This window comes from Rattus norvegicus, chromosome 5 (assembly GCF_036323735.1).
Source record: "Rattus norvegicus strain BN/NHsdMcwi chromosome 5, GRCr8, whole genome shotgun sequence".
NCBI lineage: Eukaryota > Metazoa > Chordata > Mammalia > Rodentia > Muridae > Rattus > Rattus norvegicus.
This window is the reverse complement of record NC_086023.1, coordinates 13,944,721-13,965,270: the sequence shown is the minus strand read 5'-3', so window position 1 is coordinate 13,965,270 and position 20,550 is coordinate 13,944,721. Positions and strand designations below refer to the sequence as shown.

General features: G+C 41.5%; 1 protein-coding gene across 40 annotated transcripts in view; it reads left to right on the top strand.

Annotated features, from left to right (window-relative positions):
- Positions 1–20,550, top strand: part of Cspp1 (centrosome and spindle pole associated protein 1) — a 115,228-nt gene that overhangs the window by 10,029 nt on the left and 84,649 nt on the right. For 37 of the 40 annotated variants that reach the window (XR_005504467.2, XR_010066406.1, XR_005504468.2 and 34 more), the window contains exons 2-3: positions 1,598–1,706; positions 3,862–3,961. Coding sequence is in view for 33 of the 40 variants with exons in the window: in XM_039110190.2 (XP_038966118.1) it covers positions 1,598–1,706; positions 3,862–3,961 (209 nt within the window). In the remaining 7 variants the exon portion in view is untranslated. Of the gene's footprint in view, positions 1–1,597; positions 1,707–3,861; positions 3,962–20,032; positions 20,052–20,550 lie in introns of those variants that run through there. The other 3 variants (XM_063287893.1, XM_063287890.1, XM_063287889.1) reach the window with 1 other exon arrangement.

Here is a 20,550-nt window from a genome sequence, read left to right as displayed (position 1 = left end):
TCCTAGTGGCCTGCATGACATCTTCTAAGCTAATTACCAAATGGAGTTTTTTTAGAAAAAGGAGTTTGGATAGGAGATTACTTGAATGGGTGGGGTGTTGTGCTTCCAGAAACATAAATTATTAACTGAAGATCTCAGTGCTAGACGCGGATATACCCACGAGAGGGTTCTGGAGGTTTCCCAGAAAGCACAGTTATTTCCTTTTTCTTGTTTGCCAACAACAACTAGATGGTAGTAACACTCATTGCTGAGGACACCATATGCTTGGCTTGCAGAACATAGAGAAACCAATCTTGAACTGACTAGGAAACTTACTCTCTCCTGTGTAGCTTATATATGATCCATTTAGGTGACAATTCCGAGTTAGACAAAATTATAGCAATAGATAAGACATGATTAGTTCTCTGAGTTCAGGGGAGGAATGACTGTAGAGGGAAAAACTCCTGTGTGTTGTTGACCCTGTGGGTTCTTACCCTGTCAGGAGAGCTGGACAGAGACATAGTGTCTCAGAACAAGGCTTGTTTTTACAGTTAAACACAAGGGAGGCAGCCTGTGTGCAAACTCTTAAATCGATGCTAAGCCCAGGGAAGATACAGTTCTTTAGCATCTCCTACACTTCCTGTTCTCATCGCATTAGAGATGGAGTTAGGTTACCCATGGGCTCTCCTGCTCATGGCTCTGTGTTCTGTGTTCTTTGTTGTTTTGGGAGTTGGGGGAGCCTTTCAATGTAGCCTTGGTTAGCCTGGATCACTGTTTAGAACAGGCTGCCTGGTTGAATTTACAGAGACACTTCCCTCTGCTTCCAAGTGCTAGGATTCAAATGTTGGGTGAGCACTGCCACCCCCAGCCTTCATCACGATTGGTCCCCAGCAGTGTCGTTACTATTTTACTCTTACTATTTGAACAAAGCAGCTTTTATCCTATGTCTATTTTATGCACATATGTGCCTTACTATCTGGTAAATCCTTGTGTAGGACAAGCTCAGCTACTCAGTTTTAGGTTATCAAATAATATTCTTTATTAATATATCAACATACATAGTCCTTTTTTTTTTTTTGAGATGGCTCTGAGAAGCCTAGCTTCCTTGCAACTAATGCTGTAGGCCAGCAGGCTGGCCTTGAACTCAGAGATCTGCTTGCTTCTGCCTCTGAGTGCTAGGACTATAGAGGTGTGCCACCACTGCCTGGCTCACAATTAATTCCTAATAGTTTTTTAGAGAAAAGTATTTTACAGATTTAAGGGCTTTATTGCCTTAGATTTTTATTGTGTGACTGTGGACTATGGCAATGGCTGCTGATCTCATTTGTTACTACCTTTTTAGTTATCATATAATTGTATAGAACGTTCCGTTGTGAAGTTTCCATGCATGCACATACCGTGCCTGGATCACATTTCTCTTTCTGTGCTTTAGCCTGCATTGTAGACTCTTCTGGAAAATCGAAGAGGAGGAGACAGATGGTATTTATGTTCATGTTTAAGTATAAAGTTCACAGTGTGGTAATTGAGATTGAATACCAAGTGTGGACTAAGACTGTGTCTTAATACTTAGCTAAAACCTCTACAATATGGTTGTGCTCACTGAAGACTTGTTTTTCAGAATCTACAGAATGGCAGATGGCTTGGATGAATTTATTGAAGAGCAAAAAGTGAAACTGGCCCAAGACAAAGCAGAGTTGGAAAGTGACCTGCCGTACATGGAGATGAAGGCAAGAGCAGTAGCTGTCGTTCAGTGTGCTCTGTGAAGTCGGGTTTAGTGGTGTACCCTTTAATCCCCCCAGCATTTGGGAGGCAGAGACCTTCAGATTGCTGTAGTTTGAGGCTACCTAATCTATATAGCAAGACATCTAGGCTAGTCAGAGCTACATAGTGACACCCTGCCTCAAAATCAACCAGACAAAACCAGTCCCCCCACCCCCCACCCAGCGTACAGTGAAAGCAGCCCAGCTGAGCATGTTTGATTGAGAGTGAGGAGTACGCCAGTGAGCGTTTTGTCTCATACTTGAGTCTGATTGTTCTGCTTCTGAGAGACTGACTCTAGGTATCACGTGAGAGATTTTGAGTGTATTTTTTGGTAGGGTTTTATATATCACAATATTCTACTTTGTTAGCATTCTAATACTTGATTATGTATTTCACAAACTAAATAGAAGACAGAGGTTAAACCTTAGTTTTTATGTGAAAAATAATAGTAAGTGAATAAAACTGTTCTGAAATACATACTAGTAAATTTACTAGGGCAATTTATTCTGTACGGTTTGCTTCTTAGGACAGGTATGTTATCATGATTGTTTCTGAAAGGCAATGTCTGGAAAGTTTTCTAAGTTGTTTTTGGCATAAGAGTTGTTCTGTCTAGCTGATGCTGAGCTCGTGCTAGGAGCCACGCTGGGCTCTGGGAATGCTGTACTGAGGCAGACAGATGCTCGCCATCACTGGCTCAGTGCTGTTAACAGAGGCTCTGGGTGGTGAGCGCATCCATATAAAAGGACTTCTGACTCACCTCTCTCCCTTCGTCTCCTCTGGGTTAGCGTCTGTCCTATACAGATAACCCAGTTAAGATGATCGTCCTGGCATTCTAACTGTCCATTCTGTTATGTAAGTTAGCATATGACAGTACTCATGGGTAGGGCACAGCTTTAAGAGGTGCAGTATTTGCAAGTAAACTGGGGCATTGGGAAGCTGCATGATGAGCCTCTGCTGCTGAGTCAGTAGGTAGGACGGGCTCTGATTCTTGACATTGACTAAGTGCTCGTCCTTTGCAGCACTGGCCATGGTTGCTTTTCTTCTAAACAGTCTGCTCTGTAAAAGGAGCTAAAGCAAGAGCTTTGTGTGTAGCATTTTCTCCAGTCATGCCATCTTTATGAAGTAGGGGTGTTTTGGTTTTTGTTTATTTTGTTCCGGAGATCAAAAAAAATGAGGCCAAAGGAGTTAACTGATCTGTTCAAGTAGCCAGGGATGGATTCGGCTTGCTGTCGTGCTCTAGTGGCAGGGCACGCTCACAGCGCTTGGGACGGAGGCTGAGTGAGCTCCTGTGCAGCTTTATTAACTCTGTGTAGCAGTTCAAGACTCACTGCCCACTGAGGCCTTGTCGTCCTCCCAGTCCCCAGCACCTCTGGGTCTTTTAATCTTTCTCTGTCTTGTCTTTATAGCCCCTCCCTATACGAGTGTATGTATCTGAGTGTCTGTTGTATATGTTAACATGCAGTGTCCTCACATGCATGTGGTTTGAGTATGTATGGAAGGAAGCCTGATGTCCAATAGATGTCTTCCTTGATTGCTGTCACCTTCTTTTTGTGATGGAATCCTTTCACTCAAGCTGGAGATTTTAGAATTTGCTGTGCTTCCTGGCTGATGAACTTCAAGATCTGTCTGCCTCTGATCCCTCAGAGCTTGGGTTACAGCCACACGCTGCTGCTCCTGGCTTTTACATGGGAGTTGGGAATACAAACTCAGGTCCTCAGACTTCACTGACTGAGCCATCTCCTCATCCCCATCATCATCATGCATATGTAAATCTTACCTGTAAGCACAACATTACATAGCTAAGAATTACATTTGTTTATATCTCCATGCCCACCCCCAACCCCCTGGCCCAATAGCAGACGCTTCTCAATTTTGTTTTTTACTCTTAGTTTCTAGTGTCTGGCCCAATGTACTTAATAGAGACTCATTTTTAAGAGGATGAGTTAGGTATCAGAACAGTTGTTACACCATGTAAGTAATTTTGGTTAATTTCTCAAACTTTACTCTTCAATCTTTGTGCTGTGTAATTTTTTCTAAGTTAATTTTGTATGTCAAATAAGTTGATTTGTACATTTTGTGGAGTTCTCTCCTTTGATTTATAAATATCATGTTTTTTTCCAGGGAAAGGCATCAGAGAAACTCTCTGAAAACAGTAAAATCTTAATCTCTATGGCTAAGGAGAACATACCACCAAACAGCCAACAGCCCAAGGGATCCTTAGGTATGGTACTATATGTGTGGAACTAATTTGAAGGTATCCTTCTTTGCAGGGCACTGTGAAAAAGGTTTGCTTCTTCAGAATAAAAGATTTCTTTGGAACTTTATTTTGGAATCTTACATATAGCAATAAGGACTGTGTATGAACTCAGAGAACTTAATTTCATTGATTTTGCCTAATTATGATTGGTGGAAATATTAGAAACTGTGTGATGTAGATAAACATTCGTAATAAAATTTCCGAGTGTGTTTATGTATGTACAGAGAGAGCCTGTACTGTTTGAAACTCAAAGGAGGGTCTAGCAAGATGGCTCAGCTGCTGCAGATGCTTGCCACCAAGCCTCAGGACCTCAGTTTGCTCCCCAGGACCCACGAGGTGCCGTGCATATACATACAAGTAAATCTGTTTACTAGACAGATAAGGAAATGTGAAGTGTGTGAAAAGTTATTTGTTAGGGACCATTTTTTACGTGTAAGTGTATGCACATGTGCGCATATATGTGTAGTGGCTAGAGGCCATCCTCGGATTGCAGTTCCTCAGAGGAGGTGTACTTTTTGAGACAGGGTCATTCACCAGAGACTGAGTTTGCCAGTTAGACTGCTTGCTGGCCATCCTCCAGATTGGGTTCCACTTGTTTCTCCTTGGATTCCAAGCATGCACCACCACACCCAGTTTTCTACATAGATGCTAGGGATTGAACTCAGGGCCTCTTTCTTACATGGCAAGCTATCTCCCCAGCCCAAGGACTGTCCTCTTGTTGATGACCATATCGGAACTATAAAGTTAATATTGCAGGCATACTGATTTTTAAAATTATGTCTTAGTATGAAGTATTTGGAAACCTTTTTAAAAGTACATATTGGCTTGTTGGTACATTTCTGTTTTAAAATACATAATATTGTCAGTAATATGTATCTTTTCTGATTCATTGGTGACTGAAACATTTTCACAGAAAGTAAGTCAGATATTTTTATTTTTGGTTCAGTCATTGTTTTCACGGGACTAGTTCAGATGACAGTTATATTCTGTGTTACTGTCTTGCTTTTAATAAGTCACTGGATAAGAAGGGAGGCGAGCTGAGATACAGAGTAGGTAATGGGCTTTGTATGTCTTTATTAGAAAAAAACAACTCAAAGTGATTGGCCTACTATCAGTATCAGATATAAAGGTAACTCAGTTTTGATTCTATTAGCTATAATTATTAGCTAATATGCAACTTTAGGGAAATGAGATGTTCTCTTTTGTTTCTTAAGTATAAAATAACTGTCACTAGGGGTTGGAGAGGGGTGCAGCAGTTAAGAGCACTGGCTGTTCTTGCAGAGGCCTTAGGTCCAATTCCCAGCACCCACACAGCAGCTTACAGCTCCTGCCTGTAACTTGTGTTTCAGGGGACCTGATGCCCTCTTCTGACCCCCATAGGGACCAGGCACACATGCGGTGAATAGACACACATTCAGGCAAAATATTCATATAACAGAAATAAGATATAAAAATAAAGTAAGTTAGAGTGTTCTTTTCATTTGAAATTTATATGAATTAAGGTTAATTCTAAGGGCTAATTTAAAAATTTAATAGTAGATTCTTTTTTTTTTTTTTTCTTTTTTTTTTCCGGAGCTGGGGACCGAACCCAGGGCCTTGCGCTCTACCACTGAGCTAAATCCCCAACCCCGGAAAAGATACTTTGAATGAATGAATGTTCTCGTTCCAATAATAAAGTCAGTTTTCTTGGAATATAGTTTAGTTTTCATGGGACCTCTTAAACATTTTCAACTAAGATAAGTATATTTGAAGCACATTGCCTATTACTACAGAATGCTGGACAGTTTTGTCTTAGAGTTACTATTGCTGCTATGAAACACAGCGACTTGGGGAAGAATGGGCTTCTTTGGTTTGCAGGTCCTGAATCACAGTCCACCGAAGGAAGCCAAGGTAGGAACTCAAACATCCTGGAGCATGATGGCAGGAGCTGCTGCAGAGGCTCTGGAGGACTGCTGCTCACTAGCTTCCTCAGCCTTCTGTCTTGTAGAACTCAGAACCACTAGCCTAGGGGTGGACCCATTCACAATGGGCTATGCCTTTCCCCATGAAGAAAATGCTCTGGGACTGGAGAGATGGCTCAGCAGTTAAAAGCACTGACTGCTCTTCCAGAGATCCCAGGTTCAATTCCTAGCACCACATGGCAATTCACAACTGTCTGTAACTCCAAGATCTGACACTCTCACACAGACATACATTCAGGCAAAACACCAGTACAGATAAAATAAAAAGAAATTATTAAAAAAAAAAAAAAAAAAAAAAGAAAAAAGAGAGTGATCTCCAGGCATAGCCTGATCTTACAGAGGCATTTTTAAATCAATGTTCTGTCCTCTCAGATGAGTTTAGCTTGTGTCAAGTTGACATAAAATAGCCAGCACAAGTTTTATTTATTTTATAGCTTCAAACTAGAGTACCTGTATTACTAAAATGGCTCCATGGGAACTTGCCATGCAAGTGTGAGAACCTGATTTGGGACTCACAAAGTCAGGTGAAGTTGGCATGGTAGCTCACATCGTGATGTCAGGGCTCCTAGGGTGACACAGGAGGTTGGGACTGAATGCTTGGAAGCTTGCTGGATGCTGGTTTGCTATTTGTGGTAGTGTACAGTGAAGAGAACCTGTCTCAGACAGTGCCTCACCTGTATAGGGTGATCATCTAATGGAAATGATGGATCAACTTAAAGTCTGTGACATCATCGTTAAATATAATAGTAATAATCAGTAATACACAAACCTCAAATACTCATTTTCACCAATGAAAACTATCAATGACTTAAAGTGTAAATAAATACCAAGCAGCATTAAATTTTAAGGTTTTTTTTTTTTTTTTTTTTTTTTTTTTTTTCTGGAGCTGGGGACCGAACCCAGGGCCTTACGCGTGCTAGGCAAGCGCTCTACCGCTGAGCTAAATCCCCAACCCCTAAGGTTTTTTTTTTTTTTTTTTTTTTTTTTGGTTCTTTTTTTCGGAGCTGGGGACCGAACCCAGGGCCTTGCGCTTCCTAGGCAAGCGCTCTACCAACTGAGCTAAATCCCCAACCCCAGGTTTTTTTTTTTTTAAAGATTTATTAATTATATATGAGTACACTGTCACTGTCTCAGACACACCAGAAGAGGGCATCAGATCTCTTGTGATGTGATGGTTGTGAGCCACCATGTGGTTGCTGGGAATTGAACTCAGGACCTCTGGAAGAGCAGTCAGTCCTCTTAACCTCTGAGCCATCTCTCCAACCCCAAATTTTAAGGTTTTTAAAAATTCATTTCTATATGATAATGATATTATACCTAGATAATATTGTTAACTTTTTTTTTCATCCCATAAAAGGATTTAAGGTAATATTATAGAGCATTCTGAAACCAACTACCTAGATTTGGACTAGATAAACTTCAGTGTTTAGGAGGCAAATTTGCCACAGATTATCAATCCTCCATAAGAGTCTGGGGAATATAGCTCACTGATGGAATTCTTGTCACACATTTACAGGAACCTGAGTTCCATCCCCAATCAATCAATCAATCAATCAATCAATCAATCTCCCCCTCCCGCCCCCACTTTCCTTCTCTTCCTCCCTCTCCCTCTCCCTCCTAATCACAAAAAGAAGAGGCAGGCAGGTATGGTGGTATACACCTTCTTGGGAGGCAGAAGCAAGTTTGAAAGTTTTACCTGACATTGGATACCAGGTTTTTAAGTTTAGGAGTTCCCACTCTCACTTCTTCCCAGCTGACTAGTTTTTGAGAAAACTACTGCCTCCTGACGTTTGATAATTCTCAAGAGTGATTTAGACAACTCGGAGGTAAAACTAACTTTATTTGCAGGTAGCTTGATTATATTTTCTTTTCTGTGTGTGTGTGGAAAATTTTGAGGAATCCACAAACATTGCTAGAACAATAAATGCATTTGTTAGGTTTAGAGGCTATAAGACAAAAAGTACAAAAATGAATTCTGTTTCAGTAATGATGTGAAATATTGAGTAAATGATCTTATTCAGAAAACCATCAAACATAGCAAAATATTTAAGATTTACACAGAAGAAACTGTAAGTTTCATGGTTTACTGAAATTAAAGATTCTTAAAGTAGGAAGGCATGGATTTAGCTGGAGCAGAGAATAGATGAAATAATTTATTGGAAAGTACATAGTGAGAAGGCAAAAACAATATTCAAATTACTTAAGTTTTTTTTTTTTTTTTTTTTGAGACAGAGTTTCAAGTATCTAAGAATGCCTTTGAGCTTCTGACCTATTAACCTTTCCCCGTGAAGTGCTGGGATTATAGGCATACATTACCATGGCTTGTTGTTGTATAAATATAAAAATAATATAAGTATGGTTGTCTTTTACCTCGCTAGGTCTGCACCACAGTGCCCCAAGATATCTGCTAGGTATCTTGGCGGGAACACATCCCAGCCGCACACTTTCCTATAGTCAAGCCCTCACGTAAAAGAACACACAACACACTAATCTTAGATCCAATTGATAGATATAATTGCCGACTTAAACATACACAGCCCGGTACCATCCATCCCTTAGGAACATTGATAACAACCTGTAAATACACAGAGCAGAATCTTAACATCACCTGCCATGGCTTCTCACCCTCTCCTGTCTCCTCCTTTCTGTTCCTGTCTCCTCCTCCTCCTCCTTCAAACTTCTCTCCGGTCCTTCCTTCTCCTCCAATGACAGGCCTCCTTCTATCCTGTACCTGCCCCTCACCTGTACTTTACAAATTCAATGGGGAGAAGGTTCTGGTGAAGTCACCTGAGTCCAGTCACTAGGCAGCTGTCCTTGGGGCAATGGAATTAGCATCAAAATACAGATAACTCCAGGGCAAACCACAATAATGGCTCAAGTCTTGATGATTCCTTTTGTTTTTATAAGGAAGAAAACGTTTTAGTTCTTAGGGGTCCAGCTTTAAATTTGAGCATACTAAATGGTACCTAGTTTTACTTTTATTTTGATTTTTTGGAATTAGTATTTCACTCTGTAGTCCAGACTAGTATAGAACTCATTGAGTAGCCTGTAATGGCTTCAAACTAGTGACATTCTGGGATTTTTTAAAAAAATTAACCCAGATATTATAAAAATGTGTAGGTATAGGGATGTGAGGCTGCTTTTGGACTGTCTGTAGCAGCTGACTCTGATTTGCCTCGTGCTCTAGCAGAAGTCTGGTTTTGCCTGCTGCAGATGCTTTCTGATTGTATGATGTTTGGTCTGAGGACTTTTCAGAGGATATATAAATGCCAGGGCCACAAGAGGCAGTGTTGGAGGTTATTGGTCATTTAGGGTGGTTGGTTGCAGTCTGTTAAAAGCCCTGATCAAAGAAGAAACAAAAGGAAAGAAATGAGATTCAGGGAACTCTCTCCCCTCTGTTCTCTTTCTCCTAGTTAATATTAGGAGTTGAAATGGGAGAGGGGATAGAGGGTGGGAAAAAGAAGATCCCACAAAGTAGGAGAGCAGCTACATCAGATACATACAGCAGTCCTGCTTCTGCTTCTGGAGCACTAGGGTTATGTGAACCATCACACCTCACTAGTTTTACTCTGACTTTTGTTGTTTGTGGCATAAACGTGTGGGCTTTCATGTAATCCATTTGGTCTTTGGACTCACCGAGGTTATTATTATAGTTATCGTTATTATTCTGGGGGTTAGTATACACCTTGTTGTCTTTAAATATCTACTAGGGGGTTTCTGCTCTACTTCATACCATATTGTTCCCAGATAAAAGACACAGAAACCTTTACACTTTAATAAGCTTAAAAGCACTACAGCTGGGCAGATATCAGCCCTCTCTGCTGCTTTGTCGGCTTCCCAGTGGTGATCCCTGAGATCACTTGCCATGTTCTGACTGGGCCGCTCCTACTCCATCAGGCTGACCCTCATGGCCCTGGGCTCATGATCCATGCTACCCTATGGCTCCCTGCTTCCTCCTTCCTCGCTTCTCTTGTGGTCTCTACCTGAGACCCCAAGCCCAGGAACCAACACTCTGCCCCTTCTCTTCTGCCCAGCCCAGGCTGTAGGCATCTTTATTAACCAATGAGGGATGAATTGGGGGGTAAGCATCATTTGGTGTACATGAGGATCTTGGGCAGCCTGATCTTCGGGACCATTATTTGACCTCTGAATACATAGTAGCAGCAGACCAACCCCTACATCATCCTGTTTCCATCTGAGTGCAGCATCATGTCTAGTCTATGTAGTGGTCTGGGGTTGATATCAAGGCTTCATGCAGGCCAGGCAAATATTCTACCAGCTAAGCTACCTTTCTAGTCTGTAGTTTAGCTGTTTTTAATTTACCCTGTTATTTTGTGTATTTATAACTGATTATAGGCGTTATTAAAATTTTGATTAAATTTTGGGGAGGGCACAACAGTAGTTTTTACATAAATTTCTTTTTAAATACATTGTTACATTAGTATACAAAGTAATGGCTTTTATTATGGAATCCTTATCTATGTATATATGTCATTATACTTTGTTTTTATTTGCTCTCTCACTCTGATTGCCTTTCCCAGTGCTCTCTTAATCTCCTTCTGAACACATAAAGAGACGAAACAAAACAAAACATTGTATTTATTTATGACATGGCAGTCCTATGGAGGTCAGTTCTCTCAGTTCATCTTGTGGAGGTGAGCCGAGGCTGTCAGGGGCAGGTGCCTCTCCCCACCCATGCCCCTTAGCACAGCTTTTCTTGTTTTTAAACTATGTTTGTGTATTATATTCTATATGTATGAAATGTGGGCATGAGAATCCAGGCACATGTGTGAGGATGAAGGACAGTTTTCAAGAGATGAAATTCTCCTTCCACATGGGATCCAGGAATGAAAACTCAGGGCGTCAGGCATTCTGGGCAGGGGTTTGTGTGCTGAGCCATCTCACTGGTCCTTGACTGGTTTTCAGGTGTCTGTTGGGTGCTTTCATTACTTCTTCAGAGAATTCTCGCTCCAGTTTAGTAGCCCACTTATTGATTGGGTGGTTTGCTTGTTCGGCAGGTTTTAAGCTTTGTGTTGTTCAGTGTCCTAGACAGCAGTCCTTTGGAGTATGACTAGCAAAGGGTTTTCCCTCTGTAGGCTGTCTCCACTCTGGTGATTGCTTCCTGTCCTGTGCAGGAGTGTGGTGGTTCCAGGTCATCCTATTTGCCAGTTCTTGGATTATTTCCTGAGCAGTTGGCATAGTTATGTTCAGGAGACTGTTGCCTGTGGTATATCTTTGTCTTCATTAGGGTTTTATTGTTGCGATAAACCCCATGACCAAAGAACCAGTTGGGAAAGAAAGGGTTTATTCAGCTTACACTTCCATATTGCTGTTCATTATTGAAGGAAGTCAGCACAGGAACTCAAACAGGGCAGGAACCTGGAGGCAGGAGTTGATACAGAGGGCACAGAGGGGTGCTGCTTACTGGCTTGTTCCTCATGGCCTGCTCAGCCTGCTTTCTCTTTTTTATTATTTATTTTTTCCCATCTTTATTAAATTGGGTATTTCTTATTTACATTTCAATTGTTATTCCCTTTCCCGGTTTCCAGGTCAACATCCCCCTCCCCTTCTATATGGTCTTCCCCTCCCCACCCTCCCCCCCATTAACCGCCCTCCCCCCAACAATCACTTTCACTGGGGGTTCAGTCTTGGCAGGACCCAGGGCTTCCCCTTCCACTGGTGCTCTTACTAGGATAGTCATTGCTACCTATGAGGTCAGAGTCCAGGGTCAGTCCATGTATACTCTTTGGGTAGTGGCTTAGTCCCTGGAAGCTCTGGTTGCTTGGCATTGTTGTTCATATGGAGTCTCGAGCCCCTTCAAGCTCTTCCAGTTCTTTCTCTGATTCCTTCAACTGGGGTCCCGTTCTCAGTTCAGTGGTCTGCTGCTGGCATTCGCCTCTGTATTTGCTGTATTCTGGCTGTGTCTCTCAGGAGCGATCTACATCTGGTTCCTGTCAGCCTGCACTTCTTTGCTTCATCCATCTTATCTAGTTTGGTGGCTGTATATGTATGGACCACATGTGGGGCAGGCTCTGAACGGGTGTTCCTTCTGCCTCTGTTCTAAACTTTGCCTCCCTATTCCCTGCCAAGGGTATTCTTGTTCCCCTTTTAAAGAAGGAGTGAAGCCTTCGCATTTTGGTCATCCTTCTTGAGTTTCCCAGGGATGGCGCCATCCATAGTGGGCTAGGCTCTCTTCCCTTGATCACTAGTTGAGAAACTGGCTTACAGCTGGATCTCATGGAGGCATTTCCTCAAGGGAGGCTTCTTTTTTCTCTGATTCTAGCCTGTGTCAACTTGATGTGAAAACAGACAGTACGTTCTTGAAGTGTAGGCTTTCAGAGTATCACATCTTATGTTAATGTCCTTGATCTTATTTTGATTTGATTTTTGTGCAGGGTAAGATATGCAGATCTAGCTTCATTTTTCTACATGCAGAAATCTGTCTTACCAGCACCAGTTGTTAAAGAGGCTGCCCTTTTTCCAGTGTGTGTGTGTGTGTGTGTGTGTGTGTGTGTGTGTGTGAGAGAGAGAGAGAGAGAGAGAGAGAGAGAGAGAGAGAGAGAGAGGAATTAGGTGGTTGTAGCTGTATGGATTTGTTTCTGGATCATCTATTCTATTTCACTGGGGTTACACTGCATAGACCCCTCCCCTACTATGTGTGTGCCTCTGCATGCATTGCTACAATGTCTTATTCTCTCTCTCTCTCTCTCTCTCTCTCTCTCTTTCCTTCTTTCCTTTCTTTCTTTTTTCAAGACAGCCTCTCACAGTATAGCCCCACCTGGCCTACAGCTCACAATCATCCACCTGCCTCTGTCTCTCCGTGCTGTTGAGTTCTGTGAGTAAAGATATGTACTACCACAGCAAGTGAATATCTCACAAAATTTGATCTTTACATTTTATGTCAATATGTATGCGGTGTGTGCAGATGCCTGTGGAGGCCGGAACAGTGGGTCAGTTCCCCTCCAGCTAGAGCTTAGGCAGTTGTGAGCTGTTGCTGTGGTGCTAGGAACTAGACCTGGGCCCTCTGGAAGAGCAGCAGGTACTTTAACTATCCTGATCCATCTCTCTATTCCTCTTTATCAGACTGCCACTAAGATGGGGGCTTCACTGGACCCAGAACTTGCTGATTTCAGTAATGGCTGGCTAGCAAGCCTAAGGGGTTCTTCTTTCTCTTCCTTTCCTGTGTTCCTCTTACTGCAGTGTCCCCATCCCCACCCCTTTCCCCATAGGGCATGAAAGGCGGGTTCTTCATTGTCTGAGCTGTCTTCCCAGCTCCGCATGTCTGTTTCTGTGCTAATATCATGGTGTTTTTATGATCTGGCTCAGTAATGTAATTTCAGATGAGGTTTTCTGCTCATCCAATATGGCTTTTTCTGCTAAGGATTGTTTTAGTTGTTCAGGACTTTTTCCTTTCAGTATGAATTTTAGCCTTTTCCTCTGTGACTGTCATTGAGATCTGGTATGGATGGGATTGGGTCTGTAGATTGCCTTGCTCTGATACGGCCCTCTCTTTTTTTGTCTTTTACTGTCCTCTTCATTTTCTTTCTTCAGTGTCTTAAAGTTTTATTATGTTGAGACATGTTCCTCCTATTGCTGATTTCTTGAGGGCTTTTTATTATCAAGGGATGTTGACCTTGTAAAGGCCTTTTCTACGTTGATTGAGATGGTTGCGTGATTTCTGTTCGTAAGTCAACTAATGTAAGGAGTTGTGGTTATGGATTTATGTATGTTGAACCAACTCTCATCCCTGAAATGAAATTGGGTTGGTCATTGTCCTAGTTTACCTTTTCTTGCTGTGGTAAAGAAGCCTGGGGAGGAACGGACTTTTCAGTCTATAGCTTATTATAGTCCACCCTGAAGGGAAGTCACAGCAGGAACTGGAGGCAGAAATGGAGACTGAACTCAAAGTACAGTTTACTGGCGGCTTCTGTATGGCGCCATTGGCTTGGTTTCTTAACCCAGGACTACTTCCCAGCGGTGACCCTTCCACATCAGTCGTTAATCAGGTAAATGTTCCCTAGACTTGCCTAAAGGTCAGTCTGATGGAGACATTTTGTCCATTTAGGTGCCCTCATCACAGATGACTCTAACTTATGTCAAGTTGATGAAGAACTAGCCAGCACAGCCATGGAGTGTGATCTTGTTTTAATCTGTTCTTGTTTGATTTGCAGCATGTTGGGTGTCCATGCTCACCAGGGAAGTTGGTCTACAGTTTTCTTCTCTTGTGTTCTTATATGAGTTTGGCCTCAGTGTCTATATGTGTTGCTGCCTTCAAAGAATGGGTTTCATCCTTTCCTTCCTATTTACTGTATGGGACAGTTGGAGATATTGGTGTCATCTTGGTAAATGGATTCTTCTTTGTTGGGAGGCTTTGTGGCTGTCTCAGTGTCTTGGATTATTATGGATCTAGTTTAGTTGTAGCCTGATTTAGGTTCAGCAGGTTGTGGGTTGTAATTTATACACATAAATTTATATACATAGATGTTTTTCAGCTTTTTGTGAAAAAATTTTTTTCAAAGTACAGCTTAATTACAGTTTTGTTGGATTCCGCAGTAACTTTTATCATCATCAATTTTACTAATTTGATTCTTCTCTCACTTTTCTTTTGGCTAGGGAGTTGGCACTCATTTATTTATTTGTTTGTTTGTCTGTTTTCACTCTTTATTTCACTAATTTACACCCTGATTTCTTGCAATCTGCTGTTTTTCCAGTTTGGATTATTCTCATTTTTCTAAGACCTTGAGGTAAATCAATGAATAATTTGAGATTTTATTTAATTTGGAAAAATATTTGTATATGTGTCTATCTGTGTTGGCATGAATTAACTGGAAAGTCTGGGAATATCTGTAAAACTTTATGACCTTATTCAGTAGCCCAGGGTTCTTTGACTGGGTAAGAAGATGAGAATCATGGGATTGTATCTACCAAGAGCTGCTACAACTGTGTAAGTAGAGATTTATCAATATTACTTCACGACAGCAGAAGGTAACAACTTACGTTTGACAAAGTAAAAATGATAAACGTGAATTAACACTGTGTGATATTGAGAAGTAATGAAAAGGATTAACCACTGCTCCAAACAACTGTATGGCCAAGCCTCAAACATACTAAGTTAAAGACGAGGTGTGAGTTAAACCTATGACCTTCTGTGGCTTGCAGACAGATGTAGTTGAAGCTGGGCATGTACCCCAGTTGGTACCTGGCTTCTGTAAGCCCTGGGTTTGATCCCTGGCACCATATAAACTTGTAAGCCCTGGGTTTGATCCCTGGCGCCATATAAACTTGTAAGCCCTGGGTTTGATCCCTGGCGCCATATAAACTTGTTGGGTTGGTGCATGCCTCTGGTCCCAACGCCAAGACGGTAAAATAGAACGATCAGGAGTCCTAGGTGTCCTTGCCTCTGTACAGGCAAGTTTCAGGCCAGCCTCGAGTCCATGAGACCGTCTCTAAGTAAACCAAACATGAATATAGCTTGCATATTGTGCTTGATAGTTTTTACTGTTAACTTTATACAACCTAGAGTTAGCTGGGAAGGCGGACTTCTGTTGAGGAATTGCCGTGATTAGACTAGCCTGTGGCCAGTGTCTGAAGAATTCTCTCTAGTGACATTGGTGTAGGAAGCCCCAGCCCACTGTGAGGCTGGATAAGAAAGCTAGCTGGAGACTCCTGGCTTTCTGCTGCAGTTCCTGCTGGAGTTGCACTGACTACTTCTTCACTTAACCTGAAGTATAAACACAACCAAGCCATTTCCTCTCCCAAGTTGCTTTTGGTTAAGGTGATGAAACATTCTGACCAAAACAACTTAATTCTGTGATCAATTATTTACTCCCCTTCATGAGTTCATCTTGCTTTGTTTACGTATTTGGCAAAAATCTCTTCTAGTGAAATCCAATTCTGTCTACCTCTGTAGCTGAGTTTTGGTGAATATAACAGCAATCATGGAATTATTAAAAAATTTTAAATTTAGTTTTTACTTTCTGATAATTTTATATCTGTATGTAATGTTTTGATTGAGTAACTCCCCCCCCCCCATTTCCTTCCCTATCATCTCTAGCATTTTTTCCTCCCAACTTCATGTGCTCGTTTTAAAAAACCCAGTGAGTTCACTAGTGTTGCTGTGTGTGCGTGGATGTGTGGCCATGCAGCCTCTGAGAGGCCATATCCAAGAGGAAAACTAGTGCAGTCCTCTAGCTCCTGTGAGCTGCCGACAGTTCCTCAGCTGGGCTAGATCTCAGTGTGGTCCTCGCGTCCGCTTTGGGGTTTGAATCTTGGCTTTGTGCATGCAGTCATAGCCACTGTGAGTTTGCATGTGTGATGGTGCTGCTGTGTCCAGCAAGCACAGTTTGGCTGCAGTTGTCTGTCTCTGTGGATAAGGTTGAAGATACTCCATTTTGTCCTCTAACAGGGAAGGTATCAGAGCTTCTGTTGGGGCCTGTAATCCATTTGGAGTTGAAGTTGCTTACAGCAGAACTTTTAAAGAATTGTCTATGTTTTCTGTCTCTAATTCCCCACTCTTTAGTCAGGCTTTCTCTTTCACTGCTTACAGAGTTCAAATAACCCAAGCACAGGGACTGATCTTTATGTAGTCTTTTCTTCTTTCATGATCCTTGGCTTGGCAGGCTCACTTTTGGTTTTCCTCATGTGTTCCTAGTCCTCCTTGTGCAGAAAACTGTTGGCATAGTTGACCTTGAACTGGTTGTCTTTAGAATGTTTCTGATAGATTGGTCTGTGCTTGGAACTTGCTGTAAGTGGTTCCTGAATTGATGTAAGTCATCCCAAGCAGTGAAAGCGGCTCACTGTGCTGCAGTCTGTGTAAAGCACCTGCTGCCGAGCACTTATTCTCTTGGGCAGTAGAGCCTTGGTCATAGCCCTCAGGCACTGGTTCTCTAACAGCTTCCTGTAGATAGCACTGCTTGTATGTCGTCACAGCCTGTGCGGTTCGAAGGGATGACTGGGTTCTGTGCGTTTCCATTAAAGAACTCTTCATTAGTTTACTATAGTAGCGTGTAGTTGTGAATATAGTGATTTCTGAGTTCCTGTGAACTCCACTTGGTCATTATCCTGGGGGTGATCTTAGGAGACTATCAGGATGTTTTTGTCACTGTTCTTTTTGGTTCTTTTCTGTTCCTTTACCCCTGAGCAGGGATGCATTCTGTATCTGAAGTCTAGGGTGATTATAGCTCACATTTCTAGAAATCATCTCTGATTCTTAAATAAAAATGACACCAATCACTACCTCAGGTTCCAAAATAGACTATTTTTTGTTCTCTGAAGTCACAGGTTGTAAATTTGCAAAGCAAAAAAGACTACAGTATACCCAATAAGGTGAAGTGATTCTTCATAGAACCTACACGTTTTGATTCTTTTTTTTTTTTTAATTTTTTATTAGATATATTTCTTTTCTTACATTTCAAATGTTATTCCCCTTCCCGGTTTCCTGTCCATAAGCCCACATTCCCTCCTGTCCCCCTCCCTCATACAGGTATTCTCCCTATACATTCCCCTTACTGCCCTCCTCCCCCATATTCCCCTGCACTGGGGGGTTCAAACTTGGCAGGACCAAGGGCTTATCCTTCCACTGGTGCCCCAACAAGGCTATTCTCTGCTACTTATGCAGTTGGTGCCCTGGGTCAGTCCATGTATATTCTTTTGGTAGTGGTTTAGTCCCTGGAAGCTCTGGTTGGTTGACATTGTTGTTCTTATGGGGTTGCAAGCTCCTTCAATTCTTTTAATCCTTCCTCTAATTCCCCCCAAGGGAGTTTTGTTCTCAGTTCAGTGGTTTGCTGCTAGCATTAACCTCTGTATTGGACATGCTCTGGATGTGTCTCTCAGGAGAGATCTATATCCAGTCCCTTTCCGCATGCATTTTTTAGCTTCATCAATCTTATCTAGTTTTGGTGGCTATATCTATATCTATATCTATATCTATATCTATATCTATATCTATATCTATATCTATATCTATATCTATATCTATATCTATATATATATGCCACATGTGGGGCAGGCTCTGAATGGCTGTTCCTTCAGTCTCTGCTCTAAACTTTGCTTCCATATCCCCTCCTATGGATATTTTTTTCCCCTTTTAAGAAGGAGTGGGAGCATCCACATTTTGGTCATCCTTCTTCTTGAGCTTCCTGTTGTCTGTGGATTGCATCTTGGGTAATTCGAGCTTTTTGACTAATACCCACTTGTCGATGAATGCATAGTAAGTGTGTTTTTCTGTGATTGAGTTACCTGACTCAGGCTGACATTTTCTAGTTCATTCCATTTGCCTCTGAATTTCATGAAGTCATTGTTTTTGATAGCTGAGTAATACTCCATTGTGTAGATGTACCACATTTTCTGTATCCATTCCTCTGTTGAAGGGCATCTGGGTTCTTTCCAGTTTCTGGCTATTATAAATAAGTCTGCTATGAACATAGTGGAGCATGTGTCTTTGTTGTGTGTTGGGGCATCTTTTGGGTATATGCCCAAGAGAAGTATAGCTGGGTCCTCAGGTAGTGGAATGTCCAATTTTCTGATTATTTGCTTTTAATGTTTTGAGGCTCTTACTGTGTTGGTCATGGCCTTGAACTTCTGATTGTCTTGTTTCAGCTTCCAAGTACTGGGGCCATTGATGCACTTCACTATGCTTTGTTAATGTATCTTTTATTCTCTTGAAGTAATTGTTTCCATTTTCTAACCTAGGCCTAGTCCAGGAAGCTTCTAGCCTCTATACAATGTGATCTAGGCCTGTAATGTTTTCATCCTCTGACACTTGTTGTTGAATAAGCTGAGTAGTACTCCATTGTGTAGATGTACCACACCTTACCCTTCCTAGTTATTTCTGAACTCTAAATTCAGCTGTTCCAGCGCAAGCTCCTCTTCAAGCTGACTGATTCAATCTGGCCTTTCTCTCTCTCTCTCTTGGCCTCCCCTGAATTTCTCTGCTTGGTCTCTAACTCTGGCAATCCATTCTAATCTTCTAACTCCTTCTCCTTCTCTGGCTCATTCTGTCTTCACCTGTGTCTAGCTTGTTCTCTCTTCAGCCAGTCTCTGTAAGTCTCTCCTGGTAAACCTGCCTCCTCCTCTCTCCCTCTGCATTGTTCTCTTACATAGCTTCCTCTCTCTTCCTGTGAGAGTTGGGCAGATTCTATTTTGTCTTTTTTTTCTCTGATTCATTACTTTTTCTGCCACTCAGACATCACTTTTAAACATGGGTGCTTCTAACGTCTAACTGACTTTACCTTCAGTGTTTGGGATTACATGTGTGTGCTGAAGGCATCTGCATTCCAACCAGAGCGTGTGCTAAGGCCGAGCGACACACAACTAGAGACTTGTTTTCAGCAAGTAACACAATCCCGGGAGTCACAGTGTGATCAGATATCCTGCAACAGTGCTTGGCTGATTTCAACACGGCTGACTGATTTTAAGAAACAAATTTCAAAATAATTTTATGGGTATTTGGGAAAGATTATCCAAAAGATAAATAAAGTACATGTTTTGTCATTTAAAAAGAATACAAGAAAAGAGGTGGCAGAAGAATTTTGTATTGCTCTAAAATTTAGATTATGGTAAGTGGAGGGTAAAGATTCAGATTGACCAAGAGAGGTTATTGATGCCAGCAGTATTGTCATTTCTTGTGGATACTTACTATTTGGTTTACCTCCCTGCAGATGAGCATGCTGACTCCTGGTCTTGCGTTGTGAGTCCAGTGGGTCTTTGCAGTAATACTGCAGCTGAGACTTTGACAGTCACCTGCCAGTGCAGAGGCTGTAGCTACCTGTAATCTGGTTTTTGTTACAAAGCGATTTCTCATGGAAGTACATTATGAAAGGAAGTAAATGCGTTTATAGGAATTCATTTCAGATAGCGTCCATTGTGAGTGCTTGCTCAGGGGGCAAATTAAAAAAATGATTATATGCTTTAGGTTTAAATATATTTTTATCCCACAGTTTTTACAGAAGTCTAATACTTCTTGACTGTTGGTCCTGAAACATAATGTTAACTGTCAATGTCACTGATGCTTATTTAAAATGACATCACTTTAAGTGACCTTAAATGACACTTATATTTCTCTTGCCCCTAGAATCATCAGAAACAGCAGCCATGTAAGCCTCACTGTATCTTAGCTCAGGGTTAGGGGCCACTGTTACTGCTTTATAGAGATGAATATTTATGTTATTGTATAGTCAATTTTATTCATTTAAATTTTACTTTATTACCATCACTGCATGTATGGCTGTGTGAATGTGGGGTGCAGGAAACATAGAAGGCTGGGGTGTCGGACAACTTACTGGAGTTGGTTCTCTCTTCCTGTGAGCTTCAGAGATTGAACTCATGTCACCAGGCCCTTTGTTTTTTAATGACCCACTTCTAACAATATAAGGTTTTTAGTACTAGATAATAAAATAGATGGTATTTTATGTTGACTAAACCTAAAAATATATACATATGTATATATTAATTAATTTATTCTTTGAGACTAGGTCTCACTTTATAGCTCCTCCTGACTTACAACTTGCTACATAGACCAGGCTGGCCTCAAACTTAGAGATCCACTGCCTCTGCCTATTGAATACTGGGATTTAAGGGGTGTACTACCCTTCT